The sequence below is a fragment of the Hyperolius riggenbachi genome, chromosome 3, assembly GCF_040937935.1.
Source record: "Hyperolius riggenbachi isolate aHypRig1 chromosome 3, aHypRig1.pri, whole genome shotgun sequence".
Taxonomy (NCBI): domain Eukaryota; kingdom Metazoa; phylum Chordata; class Amphibia; order Anura; family Hyperoliidae; genus Hyperolius; species Hyperolius riggenbachi.
In genome coordinates, this window is record NC_090648.1 from 511,929,992 (window position 1) to 511,948,456 (window position 18,465).

Consider the following 18,465-nt stretch of genomic DNA (forward strand, 5'->3'; position numbering starts at 1 on the left):
CAAAGAGGACGGGAACATGAAGGATACGTGTGGCCAGCCCTGTGCAGGTGCAGAAAGCCTCCCCGACTCCCTGTCAGGGCCTGTCAGTGAAAACGAAACTAGCTGGCGGCGGGGAACCGGAGGCTCTGAGTGACTGCGAGGCCACAGGACGGCTGCAGGGGGCTGGTAGAAGCCTCAGGCAAGAAAAACGGATTTTTTTATTCCTGGTTTAAAAGTCCCTTTAAGGGCGGTTTCTACTAGGAGCCGCGGCTGTTACTGATTTATCCGTGGCTTCCATTCTGCTGAGCAACCCCAGCCCAAATTGCTAGACCGCGCCATCTGCAGCTATCGGGATTCCTCTGCACACTGCATCAAACTGCCGCTGTGCAATATGGACTGCAAGTTACTAGGTAGGTAGGCAGCGTTTCCCCGCCCCTCGCAATGCTGCAGATTCCAAGTTGATTCGGGGCTTAGTGGAAATAGGGCCTAAGACACAAGGAGCAGTAAGCACAACCATAAAGTGGAGGTAATCAGAAAATACAGCAAACCCCATAGCCATTCACTATATAATACAACTACAGAGAGAGCTATAGGCTATTAAAGGACCCTTGAAGTGAGAGGGATGTGGAGGCTGCCATATTTATTTCCTGTTAAACAATCCCAGTTGCCTGGCAGTCCTGCTGGACTATTTGGCTGCAGTAGTGTCTGAATAACACCAGAAACAAGCATGAGGCTAATCTTGTCAGATCTGAGAATAATGTTAGAAACACCTGATCTGCTGCATGCTTGTTCAGGGGCTATGGATACAAATATTAGAAACAGGCGCTCAGCAGGTAGTGATTGTGTCCGGCGATCATCAGCTGTTCGCCCGCCGGCAAACAGATGGAGACTTTGATCCGCCCCCCACACATATGCTTGGAGCCAAAATTTTACCCTCTCACATCAGAGTCAGCAGACACATGGCAGCCAATCAGCTATCCACCCCTATAAAAACGCCAGCATGGCAGCCATTTTCCATTCTGCATTTGGTTGCTGTGCTAGGCTGAGAGAGCTGTGTTGTGCTGGGATAACGTAGTTAGCTGCTGTTCTGTGTCCCCAGTGCACTTTATGTGCTGCTACAATACTAGTTCTCTAGTTCAGTGTTTCTCGACATTTTATTGGTATGTACCCCTTTTAAAACCCAGTAATCACCAAGTACCCCCTAGCATAGTAAAAATGATCACAAGTACCCCTTGACAAATATATATTTGATTGTAGTACATGATAATTGGTTCTAAACAATTTCCAAGCATTTACTATTGCTTTTAACTAGCAGAATGTTAACTTGGTGTTGTTTAAATAAGATTTATCATTTTCTAAATCTCTAAATTTGTTATTCTTGGTTAAGTATATCAAGCCCGAGTACCCCCTGGAACCATCAGAAGTACCCCCTGGGGTACGCGTACCACACATTGAGAACCTAGTCTAGTTCACCGTCCAGATAACCCAATAAACCTTATAAAGGCTGTGGGTTTTTTTTCTTGCTATTGTTATATTGCTGTTCTGTGTGTCCAGTGCACTTTAGCTGTTAGAGACAGGTGTGCAGTACTGCTACAGTAGTGTTTCAAATATGTATATACCAGGGGCTGGAAAACTGTGATCGCGTGCACTCTCGCGAATGTGCGCACAAGCACGGTGACCACTACAGAAAGATCGCCGACAAGAGGACTAACATTTATGTGCTGGAGGTGTCAACTAGTAAAAACAATAATTCGCTCACCTGATGTGTTAAAGTGTGACTGTCGGGCATAACATCAAACATCAATTCTTTATTTTTATCTGGTAAACAAGTAATAAGGATGCTAACCAGGCAATCCAAAAGTTAAAATCACTATTCCTTTTCTTGTTGATAAATGATCCTCAGTTTACCTGACTCTTATTTGGTACGTTGCCGCACAAAGGAAGTTGCAGGGCATGCTGGGTTGTCTTTTTTTGCTTCTTTATTTCCCCTCAGACTACACTAATGTACAGAAGCACAAAAGGACAACCCAGCATGCCCTGCAGCTCCCTTTGTGCGGCAACGTACCAAATAAATTATCATTCCCCAGTTTACCTGACTCTTATTTGGTACGTTGCCGCACAAAGGAAGCTGCAGGGCATGCTGGGTTGTCCTTTTGTGCTTCTGTACATTAGTTTAGTCTGAGGGGAAATAAAGAAGCAAAAAAAGACAACCCAGCATGCCCTGCAACTTCCTTTGTGCGGCAACGTACCAAATAAGGGTCAGGTAAACTGAGGATCATTTAACAACAAGAAAAGTAATAGTGATTTTAACGTTTGGATTGCCTGGTTAGCTTCCTTATTACTTGTTTACCAGATAAAAATAAAGAATTGTTTTTTGATTTTATGCCCGACAGTTACACTTTAAAGCACTTTATACCATCCATTAGAGTTTATAACTAACTCTGAGCAAACTCCATAATTTTTGGTGGGACTTTTGCCATGGATCGCCCTCCGGCATTCCACGGTCCAGGTGTTAGGCCCGTTTAAACAACTTTTACATCAGTTTTGGGGTCAGAAACACTCCCCATACATGTTAAACTTCACCTGCCCATTAAAGTCTATGACAGTTTGCCGTTCACAAACGTTTGCGGAAAATTTGATGTTCGCACCATCCCTATCGGCAGGACAGCCAGGCAATCTGCATTGTTAAAAAATAAAGACATTTGTCGGCCTCCATATGTCCCTCACTTTGGTTTCTCTTTAAAGGAAACTTCCAGGATGAATAAAAAGTAAAAATCTAGTTACCTGGGGCTTCCTCCAGCCCCTGGCAGCCGTCCTGTCCCCTCGCCGCAGCTCCCCGCCAGTGACCCGGAGTCCCCCTCCCCCCCCCACCCAGTACAAGAGGTCTACTTGCGCTCCAGTGTGCGGCACACGTAGTCACGCTGACGTCATCCAGACTGTACTGTGCAGGTACAGTAGTTCTGCGCCTGTGCAACACAGTTCGGATGACGTCAGTGCTACTCGGTGAGCCGCATGGTGAAGCACAAGCAGATGCCGACCTGGTGAGGTCGGCATCTGCACCGGAGGGGAACAGGAGCCACCGGAGCTGTGACGAGAGCACAGGACGGCTGCCAGAGGCTGGAGGAAGCCCCAGGTAAGTCGATTTTTACTTTTTACTTATCCTGGACCTTCCCTTTAAAGGACAACTGAAGTCAAAACGATATGGAGGCTGCCATATTTATTACCTTTTAAACAATACTAGTTGCCTGGCAGCCCTGCTGGTCTATTTGGCTGCAGTAGTGTCTGAATAACACCAGAAACAAGCATGCAGCTAATCTTGTCAGATCTGACAATATTGCCAGAAACACCTGATCTGCTGCATGCTTGTTCAGGGGCTATGGCTAAAAGTATTACAGGCAGAGGATCAGCAGGGCAGCCAGGCAACTGGTATTACGCCTTAAAAGGAAATAAATATGGCAGCCTCCATATCCCTCTCACTACAGTAGTCCTTTAAGGAGTTGCGTGTTCACGTCTGCATTTCTCCCCATCTACGGCTAAACATCTTATAAACAAGAAGCTCACCAGGGCTGCCAGGCAATCTGCATTGTTTAAAAGGAAATACACATGGAAGCCTCCATATCCCTCTCACTTCAGGTGTAATAGTTGTACCAATACATACACGCAAATACTGATCGCAAGTCGCACATGCAAGGAAAATATGGCCCACAGGGCAGAAAGTAGGTCACTGTGATTTCCATCTGAATATGCATATGATGTCATACGCATGCGCAGTGCGCTCCTGGCCACGGGCAGCCCGGTCAGCGCTTGCGTTGTCACCCCGACTGCAGCGACTTAGAACACCATCCCGGAAGGCTTTCAGGTACAATGCGGCGGGCAGAGGGGAGAACAGGAAGAGCGGTAGGCATCGGCACAGATGACAGTAAGGCCCCGTTCACACTTGCATTTCTGGGCCAAACGGTTCGCATGACCGGACCGGATCCGGATCGGAACCGTACAGTTCCGATCCGGATCCGGTCCGGTTGCATCAGGTATGTATACGGCTGCGATCCGGATCAGTTTGGTAAAAGTGTATAAATAAAACTATATATTGTTGGGGTCTGGGAGGTCAGCGGGAGGTCAGCAGAAGGTGCACCTGGTGCACCTGTAGAATCACGTCCTCCTCTGTAGGCCTCACCTCCACCTCCGACATACTACCAAACAGCTCCAGCACTAAGTCACTGCTGCTCCACTCCAGATATGCTTGGCCCATGTGTCCTCATCCGAAATGGCCGCTAGAATAGGCATAGGAAGTGGGGTAGAACGTCAGGTGTTTGTATCCTGTGTGTTCTGTGCTTTCCGTTCCCCATAGGTTTCTATTTCCGGATGGTGCAGTCAGGCTCCGGTCCGGGTGCGTGGGCCGGATGATCCGGACCCGAAAAATAGCGCATGTTGGAAAAGAGTCCGGATCCGATCCGGCTCCGTTCTGTACGGAACGGACGCATGTGAACGTCCGCATAGACTTTGCATTGCTATGCCGAACGTACGTTCCGTTTGTACAGTATACGGTCCGGATCCGATCAGGCGAATCCGGACAGCGAACGCTAATGTGAACCAGGCCTAAATGCCTGCTCCCCCTGTTTTCCATGTTTTTTTGGCTCAGGTATCCTTTAAGCTATAAAACAGAGCAGAGCTAATGGCCCTTTGAACTTTCCTGCAGTAAAACCTTATCTCAAGCTGTCTCTCATTGCTTCTTGGCTGTTTAAAGTAAACCTAAAATGGCGGCAAAGCAAAAATGTATACATACCGGGGCTTCCTGCAGCCCCCTTCAGCCTAATTGCTCCTTCGCCGTCCTTCACCGCCGCTTCGTTTGTAACTTCGGGAGTCGGGGCCTACTGTGCATGCGCGGCCCAGCTGGACGCACGCACCCAATTCCGCATCTGCGCAGTACTACAGGAACGCAATGGGGGACATGCGTGGCTGACTTGCGTCTGCGCCGACTGGCCAAGGTTACCGGGAGGATTGCAGACCAATGAGAAGGCGGCGGAGGACAGCAAGGGAGCGATCAGGACGAAGGGGGCTGGAGGAAGCCCCAGGTAGGTATAAGTTTTTGCTTTATATCAGTGCTTCAGAAAACAGGACTGTATTGGACCCAGGTTGGGTTGTAATAGCTCAGAAAAGCTCTTTTGTATAAATAAAGACACCCATACATCTAGCAATTATGGGCAGATTCCACAAAGACAAATTTATCTCTAATTGAACCTGATTAGAGATAAATTAGTTTTTTTGTTGATTCTGCCCATATACTACAGGCTGATTCCTGTCCGATTTCAGCATGAAATATTCAGGGAATCGGCCGCACCGCAGCAGCCCCCAATGTATAAATGTGACCCCCCCCCCGATGTGTGCATTTACAGTATACGTTACCTGTGCTGTTGCAGACGCCGCGTAGTGTCCGTAACCTCCAGGCGGCTTTCCGTACACGCCACTGGCGCATATTGTCTGATGTCGGGGCGTAGCATCTTACGTCAGACAATATGCGCCAGTAGCGTTTACGGAGAGCTGCCTGGAGGTTACGGACACCGCGCGGAGGCTGCTACAGGACAGGTAACGTATAAATGCACACACCCGGCACATTATTACATTGCGGCGGCATCGGCGGAGGGTTTCGACGTTTCGTTGCTCATTCCAGAAATCACCACCGTACTGCCGCACACCCGACCAACCAACTGCAGCCTGACATCTTGCGGCATGCGCGATCGACCATGCGACCAATTTCCGCCCCGAAATTGATCGCTTTGTCAGTCGGGCATGCACTTGTCGGCACCAATTTTCATCCAATTCGATTATAATAATTGAATTGGATGGTCGATCAGCCGCCAAGTGGCCTCATGTATGGCCACCTTAACAATGGAAGTGTTATAACTCTTCCTGTACTGGAAAACAATATGAGACTATTTTCTTTGCTACTCATGTTCTGTTTCTTAGCTGTACTACACATAGAATTCATTACCTCATAAGTTTATTTTTGCTTTAGGTTTGCTTTAAGTTTGGCTCAGAGCTTACATGTTTTGGGGCCAGGATGTAAAAGAATCCTGAAAGCAGCGTGTGATATAAATTCTTTACAGTCCTCTCTGACAGAAGCTCATCTACCTCGAGAACAAAGCGACTTGGAAAGTTCAGCTGCTCTCTAAGGCAGGCAGTGTTGGTGGAAAGTTACATAACACAGGACAGGAATGCAAGACACATCCACCTCTTCACGCCAAAGATCACAATGAGCCCTCAGAGCTGTGCGCAGAGCCGCCTGGAGGGGAAGGGCGGGAACGTTTCATAACTAGAAATAATACAGGTGTAGCCAAAGCTGGAGCGAGGATTGGCCGCAAGATTCCCAGGAAGCGGATAGCAATTCCCACCGATATTCTTTCTAAGAATTGTATAATCGGCAGGCGCGGAGACAAGCGGCTTCCGCAAATACTGCTGCGAATTGGGGGTGGAGCTCTATGGGAAAATTACGAGGTTCCTCTTCAACCCTCAGAGCCCATCTCCACTGAGGACGCCATAGATGGTCCAGCAAACCTGATTCAAACCCTAGTTTAAAGGTGACATGTGACATGATGAGACAGACATGTGTATGTACAGTGCCTAGCGCATACATAACTAGGCTGTGTTCCTTTTTTTCTTTCTCTGCCGAAAGAGTTAAATATCAGGTATGTAAGTGGCTGACTCAGTCCTGACTCAGACAGGAAGTGACTACAGTGTGACCCTCACTGATAAGAAATTCCAACTATAAAACACTTTCCTAGCAGAAAATGGCTTCTGAGAGCAAGAAAGAGGTAAAAAGGGGAATTTCTTATCAGTGAGGGTCACACTGTAGTCACTTCCTGTCTGAGTCAGGACTGAGTCAGCCACTTACATACCTGATATTTAACGCTTTCGGCAGAGAAAGAAAAAAAAGCACAGCATAGTTATTTGTGTGCTAGGCACTGTACATACACATGTCTATCCCATCATGTCACATGTCACTTCGGGTATCCTTTAAAGAGGACCTGAAACATAAAAAACAGCCCCTGGGGGTACTTACCTAATCAGGCTTCCCCCGTCCTCTCCTGCTCCTCGGTTCCAGCGATAGCTCCCAGAAACCGCAGCTGACAAGAATCGGGCTCATGCTGAAATATTCAAGCCCGATTAGGTCCACTCTACTGCGCAGGCTCCAGTCGCTTATATCTGTGCAGTAAGGAGGATCGAGCTTGACTATTTCTGCCTGAGCCCCATTGGAAAGCGCTACTGCGCCTGCGCTGGACCGCGGTAGGTAAGTATTTACCTCCCTGGCGTTCGGGGACTGCCAGCACTGGAACCGAGGGACAGAAGAGGATGTGGAAGCCTCATCATGATGCAGAGGCTTCCATCTCCCGAGGTAAGCCCCCCCCCCCCCCGGATGTTTTTATTTTTACAGATTCCCTTTAAAAGGTAGCCATACACCTGTCAATCTGTCACCAAATCGACCCCTCTCTGATCGAATCTGATCCGGGTGGGATCTATTGCCTGCCCACACACAGCAGACATATTTCCAATAGAGTGGGAGATCGTTCTAGCGTTGCCACCTCCACCTCCTGGGCCATACTGCCTCATGCCCGTGGTGAGTAAACCTCACTTGTCACGCTGAAACGTTAATAACCAGGGGGCGGGCCTATGCATATGACCGTTACCGCAGAGTGGCGCAAGGTCATATGAAGCCTGATTTCTGTGGTACGATGCAGTGCATGCAACGCGCCTCATCACACCCATCCAGTGGAACCAAAGTAAAAAACTGCTTTGAATATATAGCACCCAGGGCCGGGCCGAGGCCAAGGCGAGAGAGGCTCCAGCCTCAGGGCGCGGTGTAGGAGGGGACACTACTTTTCCGCATGGCGCATGCAGTTTTCAATAAAAATCGATGGCTAGTGAAAATAAATAAACAAATAAACTAGTCAAAAACCTTTGCAAATCGTGCAGATGCAAGCGTGATCCCTCCCCAAGACTCAACTTGCGCAAGTCCTGCCCGAAATAGTCCTATAAATCCATTCCTCGAATGATGAGCAGCCTGGAACAGCTCTGGGCACATTGTATTAGAAAGGCTCTGTTAAATGAATGGCTGCTTGCATGCAGATATCATACAAATTGTATGCGACAGCGAAGTCATCAAATGTACTTCATGTTACTGTTATTCAAAAAAATAATAATAATAATAATAATAAAATAATGAGTTGTGCAAACTGGTATGAATGGGGAAAGTGGGGCAGAGGGACTAACTTTAGAGGCAGAGGGGCTAGCTTTAGGGGCAGAGGGGGTTAGCTTTAGGGGCAGAGGGGCTAGCTTTAGGGGCAGAGGGGCTAGCTTTAGGGGCAGAGGTGGCTAGCTTTAGGGGCAGAGGGGGCTAGCTTTAGGGGCAGAGGGGCTAGCTTTAGAGGCAGGGGGGCTAGCTTTAGGGGCAGAGGGGCTAGCTTTAGGGGCAGAGGGGCTAACTTTAGGGGCAGAGGGGCTAACTTTAGGGGCAGAGGGGCTAACTTTAGGGGCAGAGGTGGCTAGCTTTAGGGGCAGAGGGGCTAGCTTTAGGGGCAGAGGGGGCTAGCTTTAGGGGCAGAGGGGGTTAGCTTTAGGGGCAGAGGGGGCTAGCTTTAGGGGCAGCGGGGCTAGCTTTAGAGGCAGGGGGGCTAGCTTTAGGGGCAGAGGGGGTAACTTTAGAGGCAGAGGGGCTAGCTTTAGGGGCAGAGGGGATAACTTTAAAGGCAGGGGGGCTAGCTTTAGGGGCAGAGGGGCTAGCTTTAGAGGCAGGGGGGCTAGCTTTAGAGGCAGGGGGGCTAGCTTTAGGGGCAGAGGGGATAACTTTAGAGGCAGAGGGGAAAACTTTAGAGGCAGAGGGGCTAGCTTTAGAGGCAGGGGGCTAGCTTTAGGGGCAAAGAGGCTAGCTTTAGGGGCAGAGGGATAACTTTAGAGGCAGAGGGATACCTTTAGGGGCAGAGGGGCTAGCTTTAGGGGCAGAGGGGCTAGCTTTAGGGGCAGAGGGGCTAGCTTTAGGGACAGAGAGGCTAGCTTTAGAGGCAGAGGGATAACTTTAGAGGCAGAGGGATAACTTTAGAGGCAGAGGGATAACTTTAGAGGCAGAGGGATAACTTTAGAGGCAGAGGGGATAACTTTAGAGGCAGAGGGGATAACTTTAGAGGCAGAGGGGATAACTTTAGAGGCAGAGGGGATAACTTTAGAGGCAGAGGGGATAACTTTAGAGGCAGAGGGGATAACTTTAGAGGCAGAGGGATAACTTTAGAGGCAGAGGGATAACTTTAGAGGCAGGGGGGCTAGCTTTAGGGGCAGAGGGGCTAGCTTTAGAGGCAGGGGGGCTAGCTTTAGAGGCAGGGGGGCTAGCTTTAGGGGCAGAGGGGATAACTTTAGAGGCAGAGGGGAAAACTTTAGAGGCAGAGGGGCTAGCTTTAGAGGCAGGGGGCTAGCTTTAGGGGCAAAGAGGCTAGCTTTAGGGGCAGAGGGATAACTTTAGAGGCAGAGGGATACCTTTAGGGGCAGAGGGGCTAGCTTTAGGGGCAGAGGGGCTAGCTTTAGGGGCAGAGGGGCTAGCTTTAGGGACAGAGAGGCTAGCTTTAGAGGCAGAGGGATAACTTTAGAGGCAGAGGGATAACTTTAGAGGCAGAGGGATAACTTTAGAGGCAGAGGGATAACTTTAGAGGCAGAGGGGATAACTTTAGAGGCAGAGGGGATAACTTTAGAGGCAGAGGGGATAACTTTAGAGGCAGAGGGGATAACTTTAGAGGCAGAGGGGATAACTTTAGAGGCAGAGGGATAACTTTAGAGGCAGAGGGATAACTTTAGAGGCAGAGGGGATAACTTTAGAGGCAGAGGGGATAACTTTAGAGGCAGAGGGGATAACTTTAGAGGCAGAGGGGATAACTTTAGAGGCAGAGGGGATAACTTTAGAGGCAGAGGGGATAACTTTAGAGGCAGAGGGGATAACTTTAGAGGCAGAGGGGATAACTTTAGTTTATCGCTTCTCAGAGTTTTTCCCTGGCTTCCTTACCCATCCCGATGGCTCTGCTGGCCAGCTTGCCGGCCTCCTCGTAGCACTGTTGGGCCACCAGCTCCTGCAGGTCCCGGGTCATCCTGCTGACTTTGGTTTCGGGGTCCAGGCAGCGCTCCAGCAGGTTGGAGACGAGGGTGTTGCACCTGAGGTCCTGGGGGCCCCTGAGCTCCAGCCCCCGCTGGCACACCTGGCACTTGCTTCCGGCTGGTCCCTGGAGGCATCTCCTGCAGAAGGTATGCCCGCAGGGCACGGTCACCGGCTCCCACAGGGCCTCCTGGCAATAAGGGCAGCTGAAGAGCTCCATTGGGGGGGTCCTGCACAAAGGAAATTGCAGAAGTCACCTGAGGTCACAAAAACTGCAGTCCCCAATGAGATCCTTTAAAAAAAGACACAGCAGCAGTTAGAGGAGCCTATAGAGGGGGAGGGTCCCCAGCAGAGCCTATAGAGGGGGAGGGTCCCCAGCCTATAGGTGCCCCCAGCAGACAGGTGTCAGCAGCTGCAGCATCCTTTGGCCATGGAGCACAGCTGATACCAGGGCTGGGAGGGCAGCACAGGGGGGTGACAGAGCTGCTGCTGGGGCACAGAGGCTCCTCCTCCCGGCTGCCCGGCTCCTCCTCCCGGCTCAGCCACCCCGCACAGATCATATATAAGAAGAAGAATGATGAGAATAAACACACAGCCCTGATGTAACATGTGCCTTACATAAAGCTCTGCGGTCACGTGACGCGGCAGGGCGGCTCCCATTGGCCGGCCCGGGACTGCCCGCCCCTGTTGTGAAACAGGCAGAATCCTGTGTTTCATAATGTTTATGCCGAGGAGGAGGGGCCGGGACTCGGAGAGGGGGGAGGGATGAGGGGGGCTGCAGCGCTGGCAGAGGGGGGCACAAAGCTGAAGTCAGAGGAGAGGGGGGCACAAGGCTGCTGGCAGAAGGGAGGAAGGCTGCAGTGCTGGCAGAGGGGAGGAGGGCTGCAGTGCTGACAGTGACAGAGGAGGAGGGCTGCTGGCAGAGGGGGCACAAAGCTGGAGTCAGAGGAGAGGGGGGCACAAGGCTGCTGGCAGAAGGGAGGGGGGCTGCAGTGCTGGCAGAAGGGAGGGGGGCTGCAGTGCTGGCAGAAGGGAGGGGGGCTGCAGTGCTGGCAGAGGGGAGGGGGGCTGCAGTGCTGGCAGAGGGGAGGGGGGCTGCAGTGCTGGCAGAAGGGAGGGGGGCTGCAGTGCTGGCAGAGGAGAGGGAGGCTGCAGTGCTGGCAGAAGGGAGGGGGGCTGCAGTGCTGGCAGAAGGGAGGGCGGCTGCAGTGCTGGCAGAGGGGAGGGGGGCTGCAGTGCTGGCAGAAGGGAGGGGGGCTGCAGTGCTGGCAGAGGAGAGGGAGGCTGCAGTGCTGGCAGAGGAGAGAGAGGCTGCAGTGCTGGCAGAAGGGAGGGGGGCTGCAGTGCTGGCAGAGGAGAGGGTGGCTGCAGTGCTGGCAGAGGGGAGGGAGGCTGCAGTGCTGGCAGAAGGGAGGGGGGCTGCAGTGCTGGCAGAAGGGAGGGGGGCTGCAGTGCTGGCAGAGGAGAGGGAGGCTGCAGTGCTGGCAGAAGGGAGGGGGGCTGAAGTGCTGGCAGAGGGGAGGGAGGCTGCAGTGCTGGCAGAAGGGAGGGGGGCTGCAGTGCTGGCAGAGGAGAGGGAGGCTGCAGTGCTGGCAGAAGGGAGGGGGGCTGAAGTGCTGGCAGAGGGGAGGGGGGCTGCAGTGCTGGCAGAAGGGAGGGGGGCTGCAGTGCTGGCAGAGGAGAGGGAGGCTGCAGTGCTGGCAGAGGAGAGGGAGGCTGCAGTGCTGGCAGAAGGGAGGGGGGCTGCAGTGCTGGCAGAGGAGAGGGAGGCTGCAGTGCTGGCAGAGGGGAGGGAGGCTGCAGTGCTGGCAGAAGGGAGGGAGGCTGCAGTGCTGGCAGAAGGGAGGGGGGCTGTTGGCAGAGGAGAAGAGGGGCTGTAGTGCTGGCAGTGACAGAGAAGGAGGGCTGCTGCCAGAGGGGGCACAAAGCTGGAGTCAGAAGAGAGAGGGACTGCTGGGAGAGAGGAAGATGAGCTGCTGCCAGAGGGGAGATGGGCTGCTGTCTAAGGGTAGGAGGGCTGCTGGCAGAGGGGGCACAAAGCTGGAGTCAGAGGAGAGGGGGGCTACTGGCAAAGGGGAGGAGGGCAGCTGACAGAGGGAAGGGGGTACTGGGAGAGTAGAGGGGGACAAAGGGCTGCTGGCAAAGGGGATGTGGGCTACTGGCAGAAGAGGGAGGGTGCTGGTAGAGGGAAGGGGGTACTGGGAGAGGGGGGACAAAGGGCTGCTGGCAAAGGGAATGGGGGCTGCTGGCAGAAGAGGGAGGGTGCTGGTAGAGGTAAGGGGTACTGGGAGAGGGGGGACAAAGGGCTGCTGGCAAAGGGGATGGGGCTGCTGGCAGAGGAGAGGGCGGGCTGATAGCAGAAAGGAGGAGAGAAGGGCTCCTGTTGGAGGGGATGGGGGCAGCTGGGCACTGACATCTTCTGCAGGACTTTACAGAGTACATAATCATGTCACTGACTGTCCTCAGAGGAGCTCACAATCTAATCCTTCCATAGTCATAGTCTAATGTCCTACCATATTATTATTATTATTATGTAATTATGGCTGGATAGTGTAATGGTTAAGGGCTCTGCCTCTGACGCAGGAGACCTGGGTTCAAATCTCGGCTCTGCCTGTTCAGTAAGCCAGCACCTATTCAGTAGGAGACCTTAGGCAAGTCTCCCTAACACTGCTACTGCCTATAGAGCGCGTCCTAGTGGCTGCAGCTCTGGCGCTTTGAGTCCGCCAGGAGAAAAGCGCGATATAAATGTTCTGTGTTTGTTTGTTAATTATATATATAGCACTGACATCTCCTGCTGCACATTACAGAGTACATAGTCATGTCACTGACTGTCCTCAGAGGAGCTCACACTCTAATCCTACCATAGTCATAGTCTAATGTCCTACCATATTATTATTATGTATTTATGTAGCACTGACATCTTCTGCAGCACATTACAGAGTACATAGTCATGTCACTGACTGTCCTCAGAGGAGCTCACTATCTAATCCTACCATAGTCATAGTCTAATGTCCTACCATGTTATTATTAGGTATTTATATAGCACTGACATCTTCTGCAGCACATTACAGAATACATAGTCCTGTCACTGACTGTCCTCAGAGGAGCTCACAGTCTAATCCTACCATAGCATAGTCTAATGTCCTACCATATTATTATTATGTATTTATATAGCACTGACATCTTCTGCAGCACATTACAGAGTACATAGTCATGTCACTGACTGTCCTCAGAGGAGCTCACACTCTAATCCTACCATAGTCATAGTCTAATGTCCTACCATATTATTATTATGTATTTATATAGCACTAACAACTCCTGCAGCACATTACAGAGTACATAGTCATGTCACTGACTGTCCTCAGAGGAGCTCACAGTCTAATCCTACCATAGCATAGTCTAATGTCCTACCATATTATTATTATGTATTTATATAGCACTGACATCTTCTGCAGCACATTACAGAGTACATAGTCATGTCACTGACTGTCCTCAGAGGAGCTCACACTCTAATCCTACCATAGTCATAGTCTAATGTCCTACCATATTATTATTATGTATTTATATAGCACTGACATCTCCTGCAGCACTGTACAAGAGTACATAGTCATGTCACTGGCTGTCCTCAGAGGAGCTCACTATCTAATCCTACCATAGCATAGTCTAATGTCCTACCATATTATTATTATGTATTTATATAGCACTGACATCTTCTGCAGCACATTACAGAGTACATAGTCATGTCACTGACTCTCAGAGGCGGTCACACTCTAATCCTACCATAGTCATAGTCTAATATCCTACCATATTATTATTATGCATTTATACACTCACCTAAAGGATTATTTGGAACACCATACTAATATGGTGTTTGACCCCCTTTCGCCTTCAGAATTGCCTTAATTCTACACGGCATTGATTGAACAAGGTGCTGAAAGCATTCTTTAGAAATGTTGGCCCATATTGATAGGATAGCATCTTGCAGTTGTTGGAGATTTGTGGGATGCACATCCAGGGCATGAAGCTCCCGTTCCATCACATCCCAAAGATGCTCTATTGGGTTGAGATCTGGTGACCGTGGGGGCCATTTTAGTACAGTAAACTCATTGTCATGTTCAAGAAACCAATGTGAAATGATTGGAGCTTTGTGACATGGTGCATTATCCTGCTGGAAGCAGCCATCAGAGGATGGGTACATGGTGGTCATGAAAGGATGGACATGGTCAGAAACAATGCTCAGGTAGCTCGTGGCATTTAAACAATGCCCAATTGTCACTAAGAGGCCTAAAGTGTGCCAAGAAAACATCCCCCACACCATTACACCACCACCACCAGCCTGCATAGTGGTAACAAGGCATGATGGATCCATGTTCTCATTCTGTTTACACCAAATTCTGACTCTATCGAGACTCATCAGACCAGGCAACATTTTTCCAGTCTCCAACTGTCCAATTTTGGTGAGCTTGTGCAAATTGTCGCCTCTTTTTCCTATTTGTAGTGGAGATGAGTGGTACCCGGTGGGGTCTTCTGCTGTTGTAGCCCATCCGCCTCAAGGTTGTGCGTGTTGTGGCTTCACAAATGCTTTGCTGCATACCTCGGTTGTAATTAGTGGTTATTTTAGTCAATGTTGCTCTTCTATCAGCTTGAATCAGTCGGCCCATTCTCCTCTGACCTCTAGCATCAACAAGGCATTTTCGCCCACAGGACTACCGCATACTGGATGTTTTTCCCTTTTCACACCATTCTTTGTAAACCCTAGAAATGGTTGTGCGCGAAAATTCCAGTAACTGAGCAGATTGTGAAATACTCAGACCGGCCCGTCTGGCACCAACAACCATGCCACGCTCAAAATTGCTTAAATCACCTTTCTTACCCATTCTGACATTCAGTTTGGAGTTCAGGAGATTGTCTTGACCAGGACCGCACCCCTAAATGCATTGAAGCAACTGCCATGTGATTGGTTGATTAGATTAATTGCATTAATGAGAAATTGAACAGGTGTTCCCAATAATCCTTTAGGTGAGAGTACAGCACTGACAGAGGCACTCACTAAATAATCCGTACAATTATCTGAGGCCTCTTTTCCACAGAAAAAAACAGCTCATTTGTCAAGCAGTCCAGCCTCCTAGCTGCTGGCTGGAAGAGTCATTCGAATGGCAGAGTTCGGTAACTCTGTGGCGTTACCTGGCAGCGAAAAACCGTCCAGTTACATATGAAAGTGGCAACTATTGTGGTCAGGTACAACTGCATGGGGTGCTCGGCTGTCCACCGCCTGTGACGAGGACTAGCAAGCGCCCGCTGGTGGATGGAAGCAACTGACAGGCCCGGAGAAGAGACCCCAGATCATTTCTGTACATCACTGAGCCACCTCTGAAAATAAAAAACATAAATTAAGTACATTTTGTATGAAATTTGTGTAGATTTTATATCCAATTTAACCTCTTTGAGGACCACAGTGTTTACCCCTCCCCCCAGAACAGGCCATTTTTTGTAAAATAGGCCACTGCAGCTTTAAGGGCTTGCTGCAGGGCCACACAGCACTCAAGTGATCCCCTCTTTTCCCCACAAACAGAGCTCTCTGTTGGCGGGGTCTGATTGCTCCCCCAGTGTTTATTTTTTTCTTACAAATATTTTTATTTTCTTAATAAATTTGCCCTTTTTTTTTAAAGAAAAATTCCCAGTCCCGCCCTCCCTCCCCCGCCAGCCTATCACTGCGATTGGCGGTGATAGGCTTTAGCCTATTTTTGCCGTCTAACAGTCCCCGAGCGGCGATCGTGGCTGAAGGCGGAGCTCCACTTACCAAGCGGAGATGCGCGCACGATCTCCTGCAGAATGAGCCCCAAGGACTTTACGCCGATCAGTGTTGGGCGGTCCTGGGGCTGCCGCCGCAGCCACTCCCATCGGCATGACGCGATCGGCAAGCACTTAAAGTGGACCCAAATTAAAAATACAAGATTTCGGAAATGAAATCTATTTTCTAAATTATAATGATAAATAGTAGCCTTTTTCCTGCTGCATGACGACAAATATAAAATATTTTACATTTATTGGAGGAGCCCCTACCTTCCTTTCATATTGCCGGGACAGAATCCGGCAGACTGGTGGAGGAGATAAAAAAAAAAAACAACACAGGCTGCTACTGATGTCACAGGGAAGGTGATCTCAGCTTGTGTGAGATTTCACATAGACCACGCCCCTGTGAGGGAGGGTAGCTGATGACAAACACACCCATGATCTAAAACCTCCTACTAAGCTCAGAAGTAATGGCTGCCACCTGTATAACCCTACTTATGAAAAGAGAAGGGTGAAAAGCATACACTGAAATGCTCATAGGCTTGAAGGAGTGTTTATTTATCTTTGTATGTGTCAGAGTGGTGCAACTACATATTTTGAATTTAAAAAAATGTTTGGTTTGGGTCCGCTTTAACTGACTGTACACAGGGGCGTAGCAATAGGGGTTGCAGCGGTAGCGACCGCATCGGGGCCCTTGGGCCAGAGGGGGCCCAAAGGGCCCTCCCTCAAATGCAGTATTAGCTCTCTATTGGTCCTGTGCTGGTAATAATCACTTCTATAGACACTTTGAATAGTGGTAATCATTAACAAGCTGTTCCCCATCCCCTTCTTGCACCTCTGACACTGTAGTTGTCCTTGGCAGGTTTTGGTGCGCCGTATCAATTGTTATGTATAGAGTGCTTGGGGGGCCCCAATGTAAAACTTGCATCGGGGCCCACAGCTCCAAAGCTACGCCACTGACTGTACACTACACCGACGCTGTGCGCACGCCTATCAAAAAAACCACCCACATAAATAACAAGTATGCGCTGGTATTCCCTTATTCCACCCCAAAGTCAATACTGGCACCCCCACTCTCTCTTCCCATCTTAGTTTAACAGAATGTCCAAGCAGCTCGGGGTGACCCAGAAGCACTAGGAAAGTTTAGGGGACTAAAAGAGACTGAAAAGCCCTCCTACTAAAAAGTAATGCTCTGTGTGATTTGCTTTCTTATAGCAGAAGGCATTTGTGATAATTCAGCTCTAAGTGAACATCTGTGGTCCCCCACAATGCACCGCTGGTGAATATGCAAATTATCTCTTTATGTCCCTAAAGCCAGGCTTACATCCGGAACCGCTGGTGTATAGCAAGCTTATACATTGTAAAGAACCACATCAACCCAACATGCAGACATCCTGGTATAGCCAGGTATAGGTTCCCCCAATATAAGTTGCCCAGGTATAGGTAGCCAGATATAGGTGACCCTAAAATAGGTAGATAAGTATAGGTGCCCCCAGTATAGATAGCCAGGTATAATTGCCCCCAGTATAGGTAGCCAGGCATAGGTGTCCCCAGTATAGGTAGCCAGGTATAAGTGCCCCCAGTATAGGTAGCCAGGTATATGTGCCCCCACTATAGGTAGTAGTGTTAAGTTCCCCAGTATAGGTAGCCAGGCATAAGTGCCCCCAGTATAGGTAGCTGGGATTTTGTGCCCCCAATATAGGTAGCAGTGTTAAGTTCCCCAGCATAGGTAGCCAGGTAAAAGTGCCCCCAGTATAGGTAGTCAGGTTTAAAGGGAAGGTCCAAGCAAAAAAAAAAATGAGATTCACTTACCTGGGGCTTCTACCAGCCCCATGCAGCCATCCTGTGCCCTCGTAGTCACTCACTGCTGCTCCAGTCCCCCGCTGGCAGCTTTCTGACCTCGGAGGTCAGGGCCAAATTGCGTACTTTTTTACACATTCCCGCTAGTGCAGGAACATTAACACATACATTTTTACGCGTTAGTGGTGAAACGCGTAAATTTTTGTTCCTGCACTAGCTGGAATGCGTAAAAATGTATGCAATGTGGCCCTGACCTCCGAGGTCAGAAAGCTGCCAGCGGGGAACTGGAGCAGCAGTGAGTGACTACGAGGGCACAGGATGGCTACATGGGGCTGGTAAAAGCCCCAGGTAAGTGAATCTCATTTTTTTTTTTTGCTTGAACCTTCCCTTTAAGTTCCCCAGTATAGACAGCCAGGCATAGGTGTCCCCAGTATAGTTAGCAGGTATAAGTGCCCCCAGTATAGGTATACAGGTATCGGTGCCCCCAGCATAGGTAGCCAGGTATCGGTGCCCCCAGTATAGACAGCCAGGCTTAGGTGTCCCCAGTATAGGTAGCCAGGCATAAGTGCCCCCAGTATGGGTAGCCAGGTATAGGTGCCCCCCGTATAGAAAGCCAGGTATAGGTGTCCCCAGTATAGGTAGCCAGGTATAGGTGCCCCCAGTATAGGTAGCCAGGTATATGTGCCCCCAGTATAGGTAGCCAGGTATAGGTGCCCCCAGTATAGGTAGCCAGGTATAGGTGGCCCCAGTATGGGTAGCCAGGTATA

The 18,465-nt window shown here is 50.0% G+C and overlaps 1 protein-coding gene across 1 annotated transcript in view; it reads right to left on the reverse strand.

The window, feature by feature from the left end:
- Window positions 1–10,725, reverse strand: part of LOC137564478 (LON peptidase N-terminal domain and RING finger protein 1-like) — a 94,748-nt gene extending 84,023 nt beyond the window's left edge. Inside the window, exon 1 of the mRNA XM_068278384.1 lies at window positions 10,019–10,725. Coding sequence (XP_068134485.1) covers window positions 10,019–10,325 — 307 coding nt within the window. The 5' untranslated portion in view covers window positions 10,326–10,725. The remainder of the gene's footprint in view (window positions 1–10,018) is intronic.
- Window positions 10,726–18,465: the final 7,740 nt, after the last annotated feature.